At 38.6% G+C, this 19,151-nt stretch overlaps 1 protein-coding gene across 1 annotated transcript in view; it reads left to right on the top strand.

The window, feature by feature from the left end:
• Nucleotides 1-35: 35 nt before the first annotated feature.
• MRPS27 (mitochondrial ribosomal protein S27) overlaps nucleotides 36-19,151 on the top strand; it is a 47,961-nt gene continuing 28,845 nt past the window's right edge. Inside the window, exons 1-4 of the mRNA XM_067316380.1 lie at nucleotides 36-137; nucleotides 1,883-1,960; nucleotides 7,793-7,863; nucleotides 9,871-9,929. Coding sequence (XP_067172481.1) covers nucleotides 74-137; nucleotides 1,883-1,960; nucleotides 7,793-7,863; nucleotides 9,871-9,929 — 272 coding nt within the window. The 5' untranslated portion in view covers nucleotides 36-73. The remainder of the gene's footprint in view (nucleotides 138-1,882; nucleotides 1,961-7,792; nucleotides 7,864-9,870; nucleotides 9,930-19,151) is intronic.

The raw sequence follows: 19,151 nt of genomic DNA, 5'->3' as shown, positions 1-19,151 counted from the left end.
GGGCCCCGCCTCGCCCCGCCTCGCCCCGCCTGCCGCTCTCTCGGCGCTCGCCGCCGTGGCTGCGCTTGCCGCCATGGCTGCCGCCGCGCTCCGCCGCGGCTTGCTGGGGAGCGGGAGGGCCGCCGGCGCGGCCGCAGGTCGGTGGCCTGTTGCCGGGGCTGGCAGGGCGCGCTGCAGCGGCGGCGGCGGCGGGCTGGGCTGGGCTGGGCTGGGCTGGGCCGGGCCGGGCCGGGCCGGGCCGGGCCGGGCCGGGCCGGGCCTGGCCGGGCCGGGCCGGGCCGTGGCGATGGCGGCAGCGCCGGGCGGGCGGGAGCGCGGCTGCGGGCGGCGGGGTCGGGGTCGGGGTCGGGGTCGAGGTCGAGGTCGGGGTCGGGGCCGGGCCGGGGCGGCGGCGCGGGGTCCCGGCGGGGCCGCGGTTGGCGGGGGCCGCCGCCGCCGCAGTGTGCGCGGTGACGGGGGCTGTGCGGAGGCTTTCGCCTCCCTCTGTATGGAGGTGCGTAGAGGTGCAAGGTGCTTCGGGAGCTGCGTGTCGGTAACAGGAAGCGCAGAGCAGTGCTGCTGGTTTGTTTGTATATATCTTCCACCTTACTGGCTTCATAGCGTAGTATCTTAGCACCTACCTTTTCGCATCGCAGGAATTAATACAAAGTTGTATTGGGGCTGCCAAGCCCGAGGCAGTAGATGTTTAGCAAAGCCTACCTAATTAAGGGGACAAAAGCACAACCGAGATCGATGTTTTTGGAAAGGTGTCTTTGCAAAAAACCCTACGTCTGGGGAGATGCAACTCAGCAATATTTCCTTAAAGAGACATTGGGTAACTTTATGGTGCCTTTGCAGCTTAACTCATTACCAATGTCTCTGTAGTGCTTCCTAATAGCCAGATGCCCCTATCTCAAAAGTATCACTTTTGCTCAGGCACTGTAACTGCTCAGAAGTGAACCAGCACGAAAGACGCAAACCTGCCTTCCTGTCATGTAGTTGCTTGCAATGCAGAAAATAGTTTTTCAGACCCTCATGTTTTCTAATGCCATCCTTGGATGTGAAGAAACACACAAAACTTTATCTTAAAAAAATAATCTTTTGTACACATCACTTATTAGTGTAGTGAAAAATGTCTTAAAAAAAGAAACTCCTCTTATTCTTCCTTTTTTGACTGTTTAGTAAAGCTATGCACATAATATTCTCATATTATGACTGTGGGACTCCAAGTACCAGGTCTTTGGGGAAAAAATTTGCAAAGATGTTCAGGAGCTGGGCATCTGTATATGTCAGAAAAATGGTAAAGTAAAGGAGGATAATTATTTTGCTTTCAACAATAACAAAGTTTTATTGGTAGTGGATAGATTTTCAGATAATGATTTTAAGGTACTTGCTAAGAATTCTGGGTAGCATAGTAATTAGCATAGTAATGTTTATTTTTAAAATACTTCATGTTTCTTAACATTAATTTCTGCAACCTTTTGTTTACATTTCTATGCCCTCCTTCAACAAATCTTACTTTGATGTTCATCATGCATCTTCAAGGCCTCATTGTGTTAGTGAGGCACAAGTGTTTTATGCTTATGCTTTTATGCCTGCATTTTACTAAATGTGAACATTTGACAAAAAGGGTCTATATGTGCAAAAAAGTTATCTTTTATTGTTGTTTGTTTTTTTCTACCTTTATAATTTTCTTAAAAACAGATTTCAGTTTGGGAGAAATTTGTCTCATGCTGAAAAACTTTTAGGGGAAAACTTTTTGCTGTATTAAAAATGACAAGGTAATGGCTTGTTCTAATACAGGGAGTGCAGACTGCTACAGTAGCTGCTTCTAACAGCTATGCCATATAGGCAGTTTAATGCATCCAGCTCAGTAAATATGACAGATTTCTTTTTTCATTAGGCAGAAGATCTCTTCTTTCTGCAGCATATGTGGACAGCTCAAAATGGGAAAAGAGAAAAAAAGAAGAGCATAGGCTGGGTGAGAAGAGTTTCTTTCTTTTTTTTCCTCCATTTGACTAATTAATTGCAAACCTAAAATCATTTTAGATTAGCTTATGGTCCATGAATACTTCAGAATAAGAGTATGTGTGGAGTAAAATGCTTCTGAGATTCTGTTTCAAAATCTGCCCCATATGTTAAAAATCTGTCTTGTATGTTCAGACCTGTATGCAGAAACGAGTCAGAATTTGCCCAGCTAATTAATGTTTGGTTTCTCTAAGGTGATTTTTTTTCTTTCACAAAATCCGAAGCTTTTATGAATGTCATATTTTTGTGTCTGAAAATTGGAAGACTATATTCTTTGTTGAAATTTTAAAAGATTTAATTTGTAATTGTAATGTAGTGTAAAAAAACACCTATTATGTAAGTATTATAGGTCATTAGTGTTTAAGAATGGTATTTTTAAAGAACACTTTCTTCACAATTTTACAGGAGGAAAATTTATATTTCATATTGAAATTTTATATTCTTTTGGGAAAAAATATTTCAGATAAGTTTTACATTAAACTGTGGTACTGAAATCCCTCTTGGGAATTTCATAGGTAAACTCTTTGGCTAGACTACATGTCAAATGACATTCCACCATCTTTCTGTTGAATATATTGCATGGAAAGCATCATGGCAAAGTTTTTTCTAGGCTAAAGATACAAATACATTATTTGGTACCGTGAGTAAAACTGTCTTAGAGAATCCCTTAATACATACTCTTTATCTTCCATTTTTCATTCCTGAGTTTTCCTGAGTTATGCCCTTGAACGATATTTGTTAATTGTAACGTATATTATGCAGCTGGGAAAAGAATCAACAAGCGTAATTCAAGAGCTTTTGTCAGACGGGAAGACAGACAGTGATCAGAATGATGTCTTTAGCATTATATGCATTAATTTATTTTTGTTACTTGCCCATGGACTGTTAGATTGATACTGTCAGCATGTTTTACTCTACATGGGCCAGAACCAGCTGGTGGGTGCTCATGACCATAGTCTGGATCCTTCAGAGACTGTTGTACCTTGTAGTGTTTTATGGTCAATGAGACTGCTGACCTCTGTGTAAGCCTTTTTTGAGTTGGAACCACAGACATTAATGACCTGGGATGTATTTGAATCGGTCACCTCCAGATGAAAAATGATTCCTATTCTGGCCAACTTCCAAGGGAATAGAAATTCAGTGTAAAGAAAAACGTTGAGCAAGCACTCGTACAGTCAAATGTCTGGCTTCCCCCAGGCTTGCCAAGACCTTTTGTGACTCTTTGGCTAGCAAAGTTCTAGCTGCTGCTCTGCTAAAGACCTTGGTCCAAAGCAGATGCCTGCTCCATACTCTCTGAAGAACTACTTTGCATTTTCATTTTGTGTTCACAGAAAAGAGAAAACAAGTTAACACAGTGTCAGCTACATTAGCATTTTCAAAGAGGAGACAGCACCACAGACATCTGCTCTGTAGCTGTCAGCTGTATGTTTGCACATACAATCTTGTGTATTGTAACTGATGACTATAGCTAGAGTGAATTCCCTGTGTTCAGGAGATACTCTTTTATTTGAATATTTCAAACACTGTTTCAGAAGTGTTATGCAAAATTATGTCATGAGAATGTATCTGCAGAAAAAAATGTTTTGATTTAAATTCCATTCCATTTCTCTGCTACGATGCTGTGGTGCCGTCCTGGACTCTAACTCATTTACCGTGTCCGTATAAGACACTGTTTATTCTCTTCTCCATAAGAATAAGTGCACGTGATTGTAATCTCAGCTGAGTATGAGTGGGCTTAGCAAACCTCAGTACTGAAAAAGGTGTGGGAAAGAACAAGATTGTGTTTTGTGTACAGAAGCACACTTGTTCGAAAAAGTAAGGGCTGAAAATGCCATAATTTGTGGTAGGAAGATATCTGTTTAGTAGTAATTTGGATTCCACTTATTAAAAATTAAATATCGAGGAAACAGGAGGCATGGCTGGACTTAGATTCTCCAATATTGCAGTTGGTTTGTCGCTAACAAGAATAAAATGAGGTGACAGTAAGTGTCTTAATGACAAGCAGGGAGATTATCAAAATCCAAGGGGATGGCAAAAAACAAGTGGAAAAGAAAACATCTTTTTGGTTAGAAAAGCTTGTAGTATCAGAAGTGGCTCATCAGCTGTCTGGGAGGAACGCCAGGTGGCAGTGCTGCCTTTGCAGACTTGAATAATTTCCATTCAAAGCATTCTTTGGTACAAAGCTGTAGGTCTTTCCAGAAGCTACTAGGGATGTGGATATTGTGAGAAATATGGAAAATAAATTTGTAAGGCAGAGTATTCACCTCAGCCTTCCTTTATGTTTTTCTTGTGTCTATAAAATAAATCAGGGCTTTCTTTTATGAAAACTAAATGTTCACTTGTGAGTTCTGCCCATCATCCCTAGGACAGGTAAACTTTGGGTGACAGTTCTGTCAGCTTCCCAGCTGCTGCCCCAACACAGGATTTCAACCCTGTCATGGAGGGGTCACTTCTAAGGGTGAGAGGGTAGTTCGTGTTCCAAGACCTTACATAGTGGCTGAGCACTCCACTTGTCAGAGTGGTTACATGCTGTGGATAGGCATACACTGGGAATCAAACTGAAACCGTATGGATTTCGTAGGCAACCAGATAGGTGCTAGATGTCATAAACAGTAATTTGGAAGGTGAGGGACTGTATTTTCCCAATTGTTGTCCTGAATCACCCAGTTGCAGGAAGCAAATTGAGTTTCTATAAACAAATGAAAAAAAATAAATAAAAGCGAACATAAAATCCTAGGTGCTGTTCTAAAGACAACTGTCAAGTCACACCCAAAAGTGAAGTGACCTCTGCTCAGACTTATAGTTTGTTAGTTTATTTACATCCATGTGGTTCTGCAAGATACAAAAATATTTCTGTAGAGGAATTAAAGTTTCGTAAAAGTTAATTTTGTATTAATTCATTTTGAGACAATAGGTGTAAGAGAGTTGATATACTAGTGTCCTCTTTGATAATGACTAGCAGATAAATAGTGTAAAGGTACTTGCAACATATACCTGTTAGAATGTACGTCAGATTTTACTTTGGCCATAAAAGCACTTGCTTTCTACGCTAACATTAGCACTCAAGTTTTACTACCAACAGTGCTAAAAGACTCAAGCATTCACGCTTTTGCATTTTAGTAGTTCTAACAGGGTGTTTTTTAATTCACAGAAAGCAATAATGTTGATTATTGAACAGCAGTTTACAGAGTAAGCATGGTTCACAGAAGGTAGCTGAATTATTTCAAATCATGAATCTGAGAAAAAAAAATCTACTCTTTGAAGAAAGCAAACCAGGAGAGGGTTGCTCATTGCAAATTATTCGTGTTCAGAAACTACAGCAGAAACTGCAGTTTGTCTGGCAACAAAGCTAAATTTCCAATTAACTTGATTTGTCTCTTATTCTTTAAGGTTTAATCAGCTTTCATTTTATCGTGATTCTTATGCCAGAGCTGATGGATAAGTGCTTCATGTTGCTTTCCATGATAAAATTTTGATAGGGAGTTCCAGCTTTTCAGACAGCACAAAAGGTCAATCATTAAAATTCTGTGTGAATGCTCCTGGAGGAGGCCTGTATATGAATGGCTAGCAGTCTTGGGATCCTACACTCTTGGCATTGTATTAATTTGGTTTATATTTTACTTCAGTCTGTCAGGGTTTTCTGAGATGGGCTCTTCAGCTTCATGAGCACCTAGACAAAAGAAATCCTAGGCTCAGGGCCTTAGTGTGGCTTGTGATGGTCTTAGATATCAGCTTCCAGTTCTCAAAGGGACATGACAACTCAGTGAATTTGGAAAAATGGTTCTGGAGTAGATAAATGTGATCCCAGCCCGTGCAGTTGTTCATCTCAGAGTGACGTTGCCGTGTCATTAAAAAAAGCAGATTTCTGAGTGAATACTTACCAATGTTTTTTTCAGCAGTCTCTGAGTGCAGATGAAGGATGGCAGCTAACATTTGACTTAGTATGTTTAGGCAAACATCTAGCCTTTTTCTCATTCCTGTCAACTTGACTTGGCTGCAACATCTGTTCTCTCTAACTTCTAGCACTACTGGTTGTGCTTCATGCGGAATGGAACCATGCTCTACCGTGATCTTCATGAGTGGTGGAGAGAAGGATAATAAAGAGGTCTTCTTATAAGGATATCCCCAAATTCTTTATCTTTAAAAGAGTTGTCTGCTATTATAGTGATTATACAGTACAGAATGGCCTCGGTGGCCCACCTTATCTCAACATCCTGTGTTGTATTTCATCAGAGCTGATACTTGCTCAGTGCCCTTGCCCCAGATTTCCTTTACCTTTCATGATCATGTGATGTTGTCTGCCTTCCCTCAGCCAGAGATAACTGCATGTCAGGAATATTCTTTTTTGTGTTTTGAAAAGCACACCAAGTGCCTCAGGAAGACACTATGTAAATACAAAATACTGGTATGCAGTGGACAGCAACGTTATCCAAACTAGGAGTTTAACGCTTAACTCCAAACCAAGACTCCAGCATTTTACTGCAGTAACAATCTTTGCATGTGTGTTGTAATTTGAGGAAGTACCTGTAAGATCACAGTAGCACTGGGTGCCATTCTTACTATTAGAACTGCATGTATCCCTTAGTATTCACTAGTGGTACAGGAGTGTTTTTAAAATCTTGGGTAGTGATACTACTTTTAAAATGATGGGTAGTGATATTGCTTGTTCTGCGGACAATGCGTTCACGGCCTGCATCCCTCAGAGCCACTGCGGGTTATTGGTGCTATACTGCTTCCTGATTACCTGTCCTTGCCCGTTTTGCCAGAGTGGAGGGGTTATTCGATTGCGATGTGGTGCTGCAAATTACGCCCCCCTCATGTTTCATTGAGGTGCGGAGTTTAGATGACCATTGTGACCTTTGTGGAAAATGAATCGCAAAGCTAGCCAGCCCATCAGTTCTTGCAGCATGGCCAGTGGGGCTGATCCAGAGGTATAAAAGGAGGCTATTGCTGCGTTAAAAACAGCTGGAGCTTCCATATGCAAAGGATAAAGGGAGGTGCTAGGGATGCAGAGAGAATATTTACGGTTCCTGGTGCTGGAAGGTGCAGGAGGATAGAAAGTATATGATGGATTTCTCTAAATATTATAGATGGAATGCCACCAGTATGGGCCTCTGGAAAGAGGCAAACAGCTGACACTATGCATACAGTAAACAGATTACTCTTCCTGGGCCGTCATTATTTTCCAGGCAGAATACAAAAATAAAACTCAAAATTATATTCTTCAAGTTCAGTGTTCAGCTACCTGTTAAACAGTCAAAAGCTTGAAGTTCCTGTGTGATCAAATTAATATTGTTACATGACTGCTGGAATAGAAAGCTATGAAATTAATATGGTACTGGCCCAGTGCCCAATTTGATTAACTGGATTTCTTTGGATTGCTGTTTGTGCCTGTAGGGTTTATCAGAATGGTACTGCTTGTTTCTGTGTCTCATTGTTTTACCATAAAATGAAGGAGAAACTCACCCCAAAAGCACTGTCTAGCAAATGCTAGAAAGCAAATGTGAATTTTCAAGATATCTACTGAGGTTTTTTAGCTATAGTATAAAATCATCATGTTGAAAATGCCTCCATATATTGTTTTCTGTTCAAATATTTGCCAAATAATTAAACAGTAATTGATAGTATTGTTTTCATACAACTTCAGAGTGAGAATTACAGAAGACGTTATTAGGGAACCAACATTAAACTTCATGGACATAGGTTCTCTTCCAAGTTATATGATAGCTCTGTAGATTTTCCTATAATCACAGCTGATTAAACATTATTTTTCTGTTTTCTGCAGCTGAATTAGCCACCTTAATGGACAGAACCTACGAAAGAAAGCTGCCTGTCAGCTCTTTGACCATAGCCCGGGTAAGGAATAAATTCCAATCATGAAGTGATAGGAATGACAATAGAATGCTTATGAAATCAAGTGAGCTCAGAGGGGATAAATGATATCTCTTCTGCTGGGAGTTCTGGGATCGCAAATGTCTTGTTACACTGTTAAATTGCTGTGTAAAACTGTTTTATTGTTACTTTGTGCTCATTAGTTAGTACCTGAGCTGTAGGCTCTTCAAAAAGGAAATAGGTTATCTTTCTGTTAGGAAGAGTGTTCAGCAAAGTGGAGCTTCACTCTGCTGCTAGGCTATGTATTTTCATAATATATGTTCCCTGCCTTCTTGTGGTTTCTGTCTTTGTCAGTAAGAGCTTTAACACCCCACCCCCTCAGGCACTTTATGGGAAACCAGCCTGCTAAGGGAATGCACCGAATTAGCACACTGCCTATCTGCGTGCATCTTCCTATACTTCCAGGCTCCTTTGGGAATAAGGCAGAGGTGGCAACATTTTGCTGCTACAGTTTTCTTTCCTCACCTCAGCAGACTCTGGCAGGACAAATGCTGACATGGATTAAGTGAAGCCATTACTCTTGCTGGAATTAGTAACCAGAGCCATCCTTTGGGTGGTTTAATCTGGGAAGGGGAAGTGAAGGCAGAGATGCAAGGTGTGCTTTTAAGTTCTCTATGTAAATGGGTTGTTGTACTGAGAAAGCAGAATAAACATGGCACTTCATTTTTAAAATCAAGTGTCAAAATTCAGAATTATTCAAAAAAGCTGAGTCGCCACCCTGACACCTCAGTGACAGTTACACTAATTAGGATCATTGGTACCAGTAGTTGAAGAGTCATAGAACATTTTGTACCATAACCAAACATTGTCGATCATTTCTTCTGAAATGCTGTCTGCAAGGGAAGCGGTTGTTCCTCTCTCCTTTTGTTATTTAATCAGCTTTATTCCTTTTCTTCCTCACACTCTGCTTTGGGCTAATGTTTTTTTCTGGAGAGGCAGCATTTCCAGGCTGTCAAAGAGCCCCACATTCCAATACCTGTAGCTCACAGATAAGATTCTCATTTTCTAAAATATCAATGAAGTGCACAGGCATGCTATTGCCATACTCAAAGATGAGATCTACATGTACACAGTGTGCAAGAAGAATTAAGAAACTGGAGAGCAAATCAGCTGAAACTATTGTTTTTACCTTACTCTTAGGATAAAGAGAAACACTGACCTTGAGATCATGCTGTTTATATATTCTGAGCTAAAGGCATTATATAGAGGAGTCTCTGGAGTGTTCCAGCATCTTTATGCTCATGTTAGTTAAATCTACAGGAAAACAGAATTCATTGTTACCATAAGACAAAGTCTGGTTGAAAAATTTGCTTTGATTTAAACATTTGGTAGCACTGAAAATTTTGTAAGATTGCCTGGGGTAGATGAGGTTTTACATAGGAGGAAAGTTGTACTTGAAGCCTTGTGGGGCTTTTTTTCGTACTGTTATTTATTTGTGCTCTGAGAGATTCTAGGTAAGACTGAAACTAGTGAAATACAAGATAGTATTGCCCCTGTACTTCAGAATTTATAGTATGAATAGGCAAGACTGATAAATGTTAGGGAAAGAATGCTTTTTAGAAAGAGAACTAAGGCATGTTGAGAATTACCCAAATCAGAAAGAAGAGTTAAGAACTAAATGTGGGTTCAAATTAAAGGATGCAATTAAAGTGGAAGTAATTCAGAGGGGAACAACAAAAGTACCGGATACTGGATTATATGGACATCATTCTCAGATGGTCTCCATCTTTTCAAGATATGTAGCATTTCTTAGAGGTTGGTTTAGTCTTTTCTGGGTCATTTTTAAAAGATTTTACTTTTAGCAGTGTAGGAGGAACCTGACTAGTAGTAAACAAAGATTTGAAGATCTCCATTACTGTCAAACACTTAAATAGGCAATACAAATGTACTCCATTTATTCAAATGGCATTTTATTTTAATATGCTTTGTGAGCGCTCCCTCTGAAGCTTCTATTTCTTATTTTTCAATCAGTTTGTTGACAGCATTTCTTCACGAGAGGAGGTGGATCAAGCCGAATATTACCTTTACAAGTAAGTGTCTTTCCCCCAGACATGAACTTTGAGACATACAAGTAAATACCATGGAGCGTTGACATTTTAAGACTCTCACTCTTTCCAGTATATTGGCTTAGATTTCTCTGTTTCAAAATATGTGCATCTACTTGTCTTATAACTCACAGCTGAGGGCCTTTTGAAAACTTCTGCTATTGTTATGGCTACCCTCTTTCCTGACCTCTGGCATTGACGGCAGTCAAGCCTCCTAGTCTGAGCCACTGAACAGCTAATACAACCGCCAGCTATGACTTAAATTTAAGTTTACTTTAATTTAGTTTAAATTTAATTTAATTTATGACTTAAATTTAAGTTTGTTTCCTCAGAATGAGCAGAACAGAGAACTGGGTTGCTGTGGTAATGATCAAGTCAGCAAGACTAAAGGAAGTATAATTGTTTATCCCCTTGGAACTTTATGTGTTCCAGATAAGGTGTGTGGTTCACCTTATGCAAGGGTTTGGGGTTTTTTGGCAACTGTTTTTATGTTTACTGAAGTGTCTTTGGTACCTTTTCTGCTAGTGTCAAGTTGAGTGCTTGCTTGCCTCAGGTCAAAACATCTCAATATTGACTTTGAGAAGGCAGTAAATCTTGCTGATCACTAAAATAAATTAACACTTTTATGGATGGTTACACATGCATTTTGACAGCTGAGTCTCCTGATGGAGAAAGTAACTGATCCTTTCCAAGTTCATGAGAAAACATTTGCTTTACAAATAATGTCAGGTTGTTATTTGTAAATAATAATGGTTGTTATTTTAACAAAGAAATTTACCATCTGATTGCTTTAAGTATATGTATAGTTGTAAGTGCACAACTGCATTGGACTTCAGATCTCTATGAACTTCTGGTACTAGCGGGGAAGTAGTTGAACTTCAGAGCTTCAAGATGGAAGTGAAAGAAACCCTGTTTGCTAATACTAGCAATATCCTAAAATGAAAAAATAGAAGGAGGAGGAAGACCTTCTCACAGAGCGCAGGTTACTGGAGCTTTCATTCCTTCTGGTCAGGGTCTTGTTAATCCTATCAGACAAAATCTATGGGGACCCTGTATTACGATGCTTTCCTCTTCAAAAAATATTTCTCAATGGGTAGAAATCAATTTTCCATTCTGCAAAAAGTCTTGATTAGAAGAAGACAGGAGAAAGTAAAGCCTGTTTAAGGCAAGTCCTTTTTTTGGCTTGTTTTAAAGGTGTACTGCTAGTACCTTTTGTTAACATATTTGAAGATTCTAGTATAGGTTGTGCCCCACAGACTCCAGTTCTTGTTGGTCAAGTCGAGCTCTGTATGGTAGGGGATCTTCTAATGCCAGGTATCAAGAGGAAAGTGTGGTAGTTTAATTGCTCCGTCTCAAAATGGTGTAGACAAAACCCGGATAGTCAGAGTGAGCTATTCGTATCTGATATATCTTACAGGCTTTTTCTTCCTTCTTGAATGCAAGAAGTCCAGAGTGAATGACAAAAAAAAAAAAAAAAAAAAAAAAAGTGAGCACAGAAAAGCTTCTTTAATAAGAAGGAAAGAATAGATAGAATAGGAATCTTTAGCATATAAATAACTTTCCCACTGTTCATCTGTGCCTGGTTAGTACATCAGTTTAAAAACAGATTTTTATTCTTAAGACCACATTCTAAAGGAGAGATTAGCAGTTCAAAAATAATTACAGCTATTTACCACTTCTCTAAGAAATAATAGTTCTCCTGTGGCTGGTGAGAGTATGGTTATGTGCACATTAAATATGATAAGTCATTATTGATACAGATTTTAATAGCTAGTGAGAAGAAAATAGAAATGTACTGATGTGCAGTGTGATTTGTCAGACAGGCACCAGTCAGAATTTTTCTTGTATGTGTTCTTATGATGCTGCTTGTTTTGGATTTTGCAAAATGTTTAGTCTTTTGGAGACTTCATCATCATCCATGAAACTACTTGTTCTCAAAATGCATTAATATGGAGGTAGTGAAACAGTGCAGAGAGGTCTGCAATTCATGTGAAAATGTAAAAATCCCAATTATAACATCAGTTTCCCTTTCAAATGAAAATAAGTGTGCTACCTTCAGGAAACAGGAGAAATGGTTGGTATCTGCAAAGTCTCTTTTATTGTTCTTTACATTTCACACGTAGGCTAGAGTTCAAATGAAGGACATGTTTATAAAGAGATCTCTTTGCAGCTGGGAGCATGTTTGACACAGAAAAAGAGCACTGCACAGACTTCAGACAGCCACACCATGAGGCATAAAGGAGGCAGTAGGAAGGGAGAGTTAAGTAATAGATGAGCTTTGACAAGAAATCTCTTTTTTTGGCCTGTCACTTCCTTAATGTTAATGAAAAACAGTTCAAAGCACAATGTTCTTTTTGCTTTATGTAATGAGGGTAAGCCTTTAAAAGTAGAAAAGAGAAAGAAGAAATAAAAAAACCTTTTCATTGATGCTGCCTAAGGTTTACAAATCCTTTGTGAGCAAATGGTATGGGATATTTCCTGGTAACTTGGCTGTGTGTGCCTTTACCTGAACATAAATACGTAGAACATTCCCAAACGAAGTGCTATGCTTTTTCCCTTGACTGCCTACAGAATATGAGGGGGAGATTTTGGTGCCTCTCCCCAGTGTTGGGTGCCTCCAGCAATCTGAGGCGAAGGGTAGTCAGTTCCAAGCGGCCTGCAAGGCTGGGAGATGTTCCTGACCAAAAAGGGCAAACTGTGCTGGTGGGAAGAATCAGAGGGAAATAAATGGCATTTCCATGCTCCCTGTGTGGGTTTTTCCTGAAGATGGGAGTGCCAGAACTTTTAGTTGTAAACTTTGTAAAGTGGGGACTTGCCTTGTATTGTGTCAGGCAGAACATAGTTTTGAAAAGTGGTATTCTGGAGCATTATAATGTATTTAGGGCCCTAAAATACGATATATGTATTATATTTAGACCTGTTTCAACCTTCTCTGCTTTTAAAGCAATGGATCTCCAGCCATACTGTCTTCACAGAGGATCTTGACCTCTCAAGAATAGCTTTGTGGAAACTGCTATACTACTTTGTGGGACATGTCAGTAAGATGGTAAAGGCCATTCTGAGGCATGATGTCATCTGCTTTCAGTGCTCCTCTTTTTGTTCTCTTCTGAATACCTCCCCCACCGCCCCGCCACCATTAACTGTCAGACTTAAAAAATCCTTTCATCTCCTAGGATCCCAGCAGAAATTCTAATCAGAATGCAGAGCACTTTCTGCCAGATCAAAGACCTGCAGTTCGCCTCACTTTGTCCTGTCTCGCTGAGATGTCACTATTTCTCACTTTGGGGTGGTTTTTGGATGATAGAAACCTTAGCATAATGGAGAGAAGTTTTATGGTGATGTAACTCTGTTGATTCTGTGGGTAGGTTTTATGCTAACAAAGATTTTGAATGTGTTGGAAAGCTATTGTAAAAGTTTAATGTTGAGATTCCTTGAGAGACTTTTTAATTGCATTAAACCCATGACCACAGTGTTGAAAAAAATATGCATGCTGCCTGTAAAATGTAGATGTTTGTGTGCTATGTGTGGATATGCTCTTTAAATTCTTGTACAATCTACCTGAATTTTTTCATTGCTTTTACTTGATTGAAATTTATTTGTTGGAAATGCAATTATTTCTGCATATTTTGATGTGTATTACCTGGCATCAGTAGTTGACTATAATCACAGAATGGTACAATATCAAACTATTAGAAGTTCTTCTTAAATATGCTGTTCTTGCATCTTTCATGGTAGCTAATTACGTTTTTTGAAGCCTTATTTCAGCCCTGAAATAATTTTGTGACTATAGCAGTCTCCCTATATAGGAAATTATGTTTATTCCTTGAAATGACAATATATCAGTAGTTAGTCCAACATTCATTCCCACTAATATGATACCTTGTTTCTGTATGTGCAGCTACAGGATGTAATGAAAACCATTAACCTGTTCCAGTACAAATAGAAAAAAAGATAGAGAGGAGGCACTTTGAGGTGCTTTGAGCTTCCTCCACAGAAATGTGAGTGTAAAAGCAATAGAGATATAAAAATAAATGAATCAGAAGAATCTGTATATTACTCAAGATATGCAGCAACTGTCCTGAAATGATGTTGAGGAGTGGTGGAAGGGTCTGGGGGAAGAATACCGTTGGTAGCCAGCCTAATACGTTTTACTGGTCTGGGAACCTGCTTCAGCTGAGCAATCCAAAAAAACTTCATTCTCAGATTCAAGCTGCTCTTTGGCAGATTGGGAGAAAAAAGGAAGGGAAGCACCGGAGAGGTTTACATAATTAGAACATTCAAGTGTTTTGCAGGTGATTGACAGGAATATCTATTTTTAATGCAATTGCATTGTGATGGCCAGTGCGAGATGTTGCTGCATGGAAGATTTGTTGGTCACTTTCCAAGCAAGTGCTGTCAGATGTAAGGGTTGCAGTCTTGCAGACTCTACGGCTCCCCTGGCTTCAGCGTTCACACATTTCTACATAGATGTGCACATGTGCTTGCTCTCCCTGTCATCTTTCAGGGTTTATCCATTGTCCAGCCAGAGTCTGAATTACAGTAGTCTTTGGAGAAGATACCTAGTAGCTCCATCTCAGAGCCTAGAACCAAATCTCAGCAAGCCTAATCCTCTAGCCATATCTCGCTCAAGTAGGTGTCACTGGAACTGTGCTATGAAGTGTGGAATACCCATCAATAAGGATGTAACACTGAAAAGCATTCAGAAGGTTCTCTTCCTGTAACAAAATTTTTTAGTCATCTGCTTTTCATAGTTCACCTATCCTTTCGTGTAAGTTTTCCTTCAAGCTTGGCAGATAATGGAAAAGAAGTTTCTAGGCTGCGTGTATAAAGGCAGAAAAAGTTGGGAGACTTTCCCTAAACACTACTCTTTTCTTTTTCATATTGTAGACATTAAAGGGATAAACATTTGGATTTTAAAAACCTTTCATATTAAAAAAAAAAGGAAAAAAGATTCTATAAGCAGAGTACATATATCAACCTAAGGGGGAAAAAACCCCAAACTTCTGAAGTAGATAGAAAGATAAAGCCAGTCAGCTTCAGAAATAAAGAGCTGACTCAGTCCATACCCTGGGTAGGCGAATTTTCATTTAGTATTGAGAGGAACGATTTCATTTCCATCCTTGCAAAAAAAAGAATATTAACAAAACTTTTCATATCCTTTAGCCAGCATCTTTCTTCCCAGTGACTCAAATCATTCTGTATAGTAGCTAAAATCGACTGAAGTACAATGTGAGAGGTAAGAATTTAAGACCAGATCTTGACTGAATGTTGTACTTGTTTAGAGCATATTGTGAAGGAAAAAAGGTGGTTTTGTCTCAGGATTTGGCTCATACTCTCTTTAAAGCTAAATTTCACTATATCCAGAGACATTCTGGAGGTTGTTTTGTAAGTTCTTGCACCAGCAAAAAGCCTGGCTGGAGACAAATTTGTGCATTATATTTTAGAAATATTAAAAATCTAGACAGAGGTTAAGTTGCAGCCAAAATGTAAAGAGTTAGCAGTTCATGTGAATGTGAATGAGCGAGGCAGAGTAACGTCTTTTATAAGCTTCAGAATTTAAAACAAGGAAATACACACAGAGATTTATTCAGTTGCTAGCTTGGATGACAAATAGTGGAAAGATACATGCAGGAATTAATCCCCTCCAGCTTCCCCTGCAATGAACTTCTGGTTGCGTGGCAGCCCCCTGAGTGGTATCAGCAGCCAGTACCAGACAGCAGCTCCAAGCCCGTGTGAACAGAAGAAGAAAGCATGTGAAGGTACAATTTTCATTCAACGCTCTCTGTTATGGTTTTCCTGAGTAGTGTTAACCAGCACAGTAATCCTGACTTTTCCAGGTAAGCAGTGTTCAAGATTGCAGCTACTAGGATAAAAAACAGAATTTTTATCAGGCTTGAAACCCCACCTAGAACTGCCATGTTCCCTTCTTTGCAAAACACTAACTTTGTGTTTATTGTATCCATCAACCTGAATCATTGCCTTATGGTGCAAGTTATTTACTCTTTTTTGAATCAAAATAAATAGAGCAGAAAAAATAATGATGAACTACATCATTAAGAAATAGTCTTGCCATGATGTAGACCATAGCTGTTTTACTACAGATAGGTTGATTTGAACTAGAATTATCTGAATTTTTGAATTTGATCCCAGTTTAAATCAGCAACAAGAAACCTTGATTGAAATAATAACAGAGTTGAACCGTGTTTCATTTTCAAAGTTTTATGATCTTTCTAAATGAAGCCTCATTCCTGTTTTCTGGTAACCCTTTAAGCCATTTTGATGTTTTTTTATGTGGAATTATTATACTAAATTTGGAACTTATTTTTTTACTGACCAGGAAGACTATCATATATTTAGTTATAAGGTTAAGAAGCATTTATTTACAGGCTTAATTTATATGTTTGATTATGTTTTAGAAGTATTTACCAGAGTGCTGTTTTTCATTCATGTGAGCTCTATTTGGAAAGAAATTTGAATGGAAGTGTTACTTTTCTGCAAATGTACACATTTTAATGAGTATATAAACATTAATTTTATTAGATACAATAAGGAAAGCATTTATCCAAACATATTTTGCACTTAAAACTTAGTTATCAACTTAGTTATCAACTAAAGAAAGTCTTGTATTTAGTGAAATTAGCTGATTTTCAAGACGTCAAGATTTTAGTATCTTTAGATTCCACTTTCTGTTTATCTTTTATTTAGAAGAGGTATGCATGCTTTCCTGCTTTTTTTCAATCCCAAATTGACTCTTTACTGAGCTGAACTAAACTGATTTTAGGAAAATAAAGAAGATATCATTGCAGCTGTAGAAGGGGTAACAGCCATTAAAAATTCTGGTTTCAGTGGCTTAGCCAGTGTCTTTCTCTAGTCTATGGTTATCATGTTGGTAAAAATTGACAATAAAACATCTACTGCTTGAGGAAAAAAGGTATTTAATGCATGTTGTTGATTTCAGGTTCTTTTGATGAACAATTTATTTCAAATAGAAATTTCATCAAAAATTTTTATCAGCTTTAACTTACTGAGTCACACTACTGCAGGACTGTGGTGTGAGTGAAAGTGGGGAAGCTGTACAAATAAATAGGTTAGGACATTGTAACTTCATCTATCTTCGTATGTATGAAATAACAAAATAGGTTAAAAATGGGAGACCATTTATCATTTACTTTGGGGAATATATGTTTTTGTATCAGTGCAAATAGTGTGTACTCAAAATGCTGAACAGTTTAGATGTCACAAGGCCAAAAAACACAGAAATAAGTACAAAATCAAAAGGCTTCCAGATCAGGCAGAAAATTTCTTGGGAATGTCAGTAGTTGTGAGTATCTTAATGTATTTAGTCATAAGGCAACTGAGAGAGTGAAGGGGGTTTATGAGATAAGTTACAGTGTTGATTCACTGCCATTAGGGATGATTTCTATGGGGTGAATCGGTGTGTTCACTTATGTGAAATATAAAAACAAGTGTGGATGAGCTTCTCATAAGATGAAAACAATTATTTTTAATAAAATGGATTTTTAAGAGAGGGGTGGATATTTAGAGCCTGGATGTGTTTTTTGACTTTGTAAATTTTATTCTGAAAAAAAATAAGTGAGGAGCCAGAAATGAATGATATGCAGAAAGTAGTGTTGGCTCTCAAATGTCCTGGTGTTGGGTGTAGGAATCATGTAGCCTGTTAAGCTGTTAAGCTGAAAATACATGTTGGTTGAATATTCATGTTGTAAAGCTGACCCACTTACCTGGGTTTACTTGGGTTTTTCTGTTTGCCTTGTTTTTCTCTTGTTTCTAGAGGAAAGTAATGCTTACAGGAAGGTGGGACTAGAGAGCCATTTAGAATGTAAAGCATTTTGCAGGATTCAGGCCATATTACTGTGCGGGTTAGCATGGAAGAGATTACTTGCTTTCCTCCCCTGCTTTCCTCCCTCACTTTTTTTTTTTTTTTTTAACCTCTATTGTATTTTTTTTGTCTTTACAATCTTTGAAGAAAAACTTCTCCAGGAGACAAATGTGTGTGCTAAGAACAGCTATTCAAGCTGTTCATGACACCTTTGGTTTCCTACCACAGAAACAGTATCAGCCATTCCCAGGTGCACAGTAGTGGAGCTGGAACCAAAACATCCCTGTGAGAATTCCCATTCTGCTCCTCCTTTCCTTGAGAGATTGTCAGTATTGTCGAATGATGCCAAATCATGTGCTGGTCTTAGAGTAGACTGGTGGAGAGAAAACCAAGAGCACTAGAGTCTTTCTCTTTTGTTACCTCAGTCAATATATGAAATATAAGGCTAACATACATATTTTAATTAAAATTTCACTTTTTTGCTAAATATAAGGAAAAAACCATAAGATCTTAATTTTAAATGCATAATTGCTGTGTATAGAGAATGTTATGTTCCACAGGGCATATAAAATGAACACACTTTGATCAAGCAAGTAAAAAAGGCCCACACCTATCTTATTAGGCTTCCCAGAGTCAAGAAGAGTGTTCTGTACTTTGCTGATAACAATGAAGACATTTGGTTTAGTAATATGATCCGGCAGAGTGTCTGTTGCATTGCGCTCTGAGAATTTCTGTGGGTTTGATGCATGTTGCTGCATAGTGTGTAGTAACAGATGGCAGATGTGATGCAGGTTCCAGAAGGGAAAAGCTTTTGGAAACAGAAAGTACATTAAGCTGACCTTGCTAGCAGATAAAATAGACAGTCAGTGTGCCACAAGTATAGATCTGATCTTCTTTTATTGTACGCTATTGTAGACTAAATGGTTGTGACAAAATCAAAATTACTGTGACAGAGAGGAGAGACACCTGCTTTAGCATACATCTTTCTGGCATATGATTGGGAATGTTAATTTTCAAATATCTAGCTCTTCTTATTCACAGAAATGGATGCTTGTGCTTTTGTAGGACAGAAAATGTTTGATTAATCACCACCAGTGATTAAGACATTTAAAAAATTATCTGATTATATCCATCAGGCAGTAGATTGCTTTTTGGCCCTAGTAATAAAGAAATTTGAAAAGCTAACCTTTGTTGCTTGATTCCTATGGTTTATTTTTCCTAACTACTTTTGTCTTATTCATAAATGTCCAAAAACATTAAAGTGTGAAAGAAAAGCAAATGAAAATAGGCAGGTACATTTATCTAACTTGTATAGCATATTATTTCCAGAGCATTTACTTTCCTGCCTGTGAACAAGTGTTCTACTT

The sequence above is a fragment of the Apteryx mantelli genome, chromosome Z (genome assembly GCF_036417845.1).
Source record: "Apteryx mantelli isolate bAptMan1 chromosome Z, bAptMan1.hap1, whole genome shotgun sequence".
Lineage (NCBI taxonomy): Eukaryota > Metazoa > Chordata > Aves > Apterygiformes > Apterygidae > Apteryx > Apteryx mantelli.
Note: the sequence above shows the minus strand (reverse complement) of the source record. Positions and strands in the feature narration are given on the sequence as shown.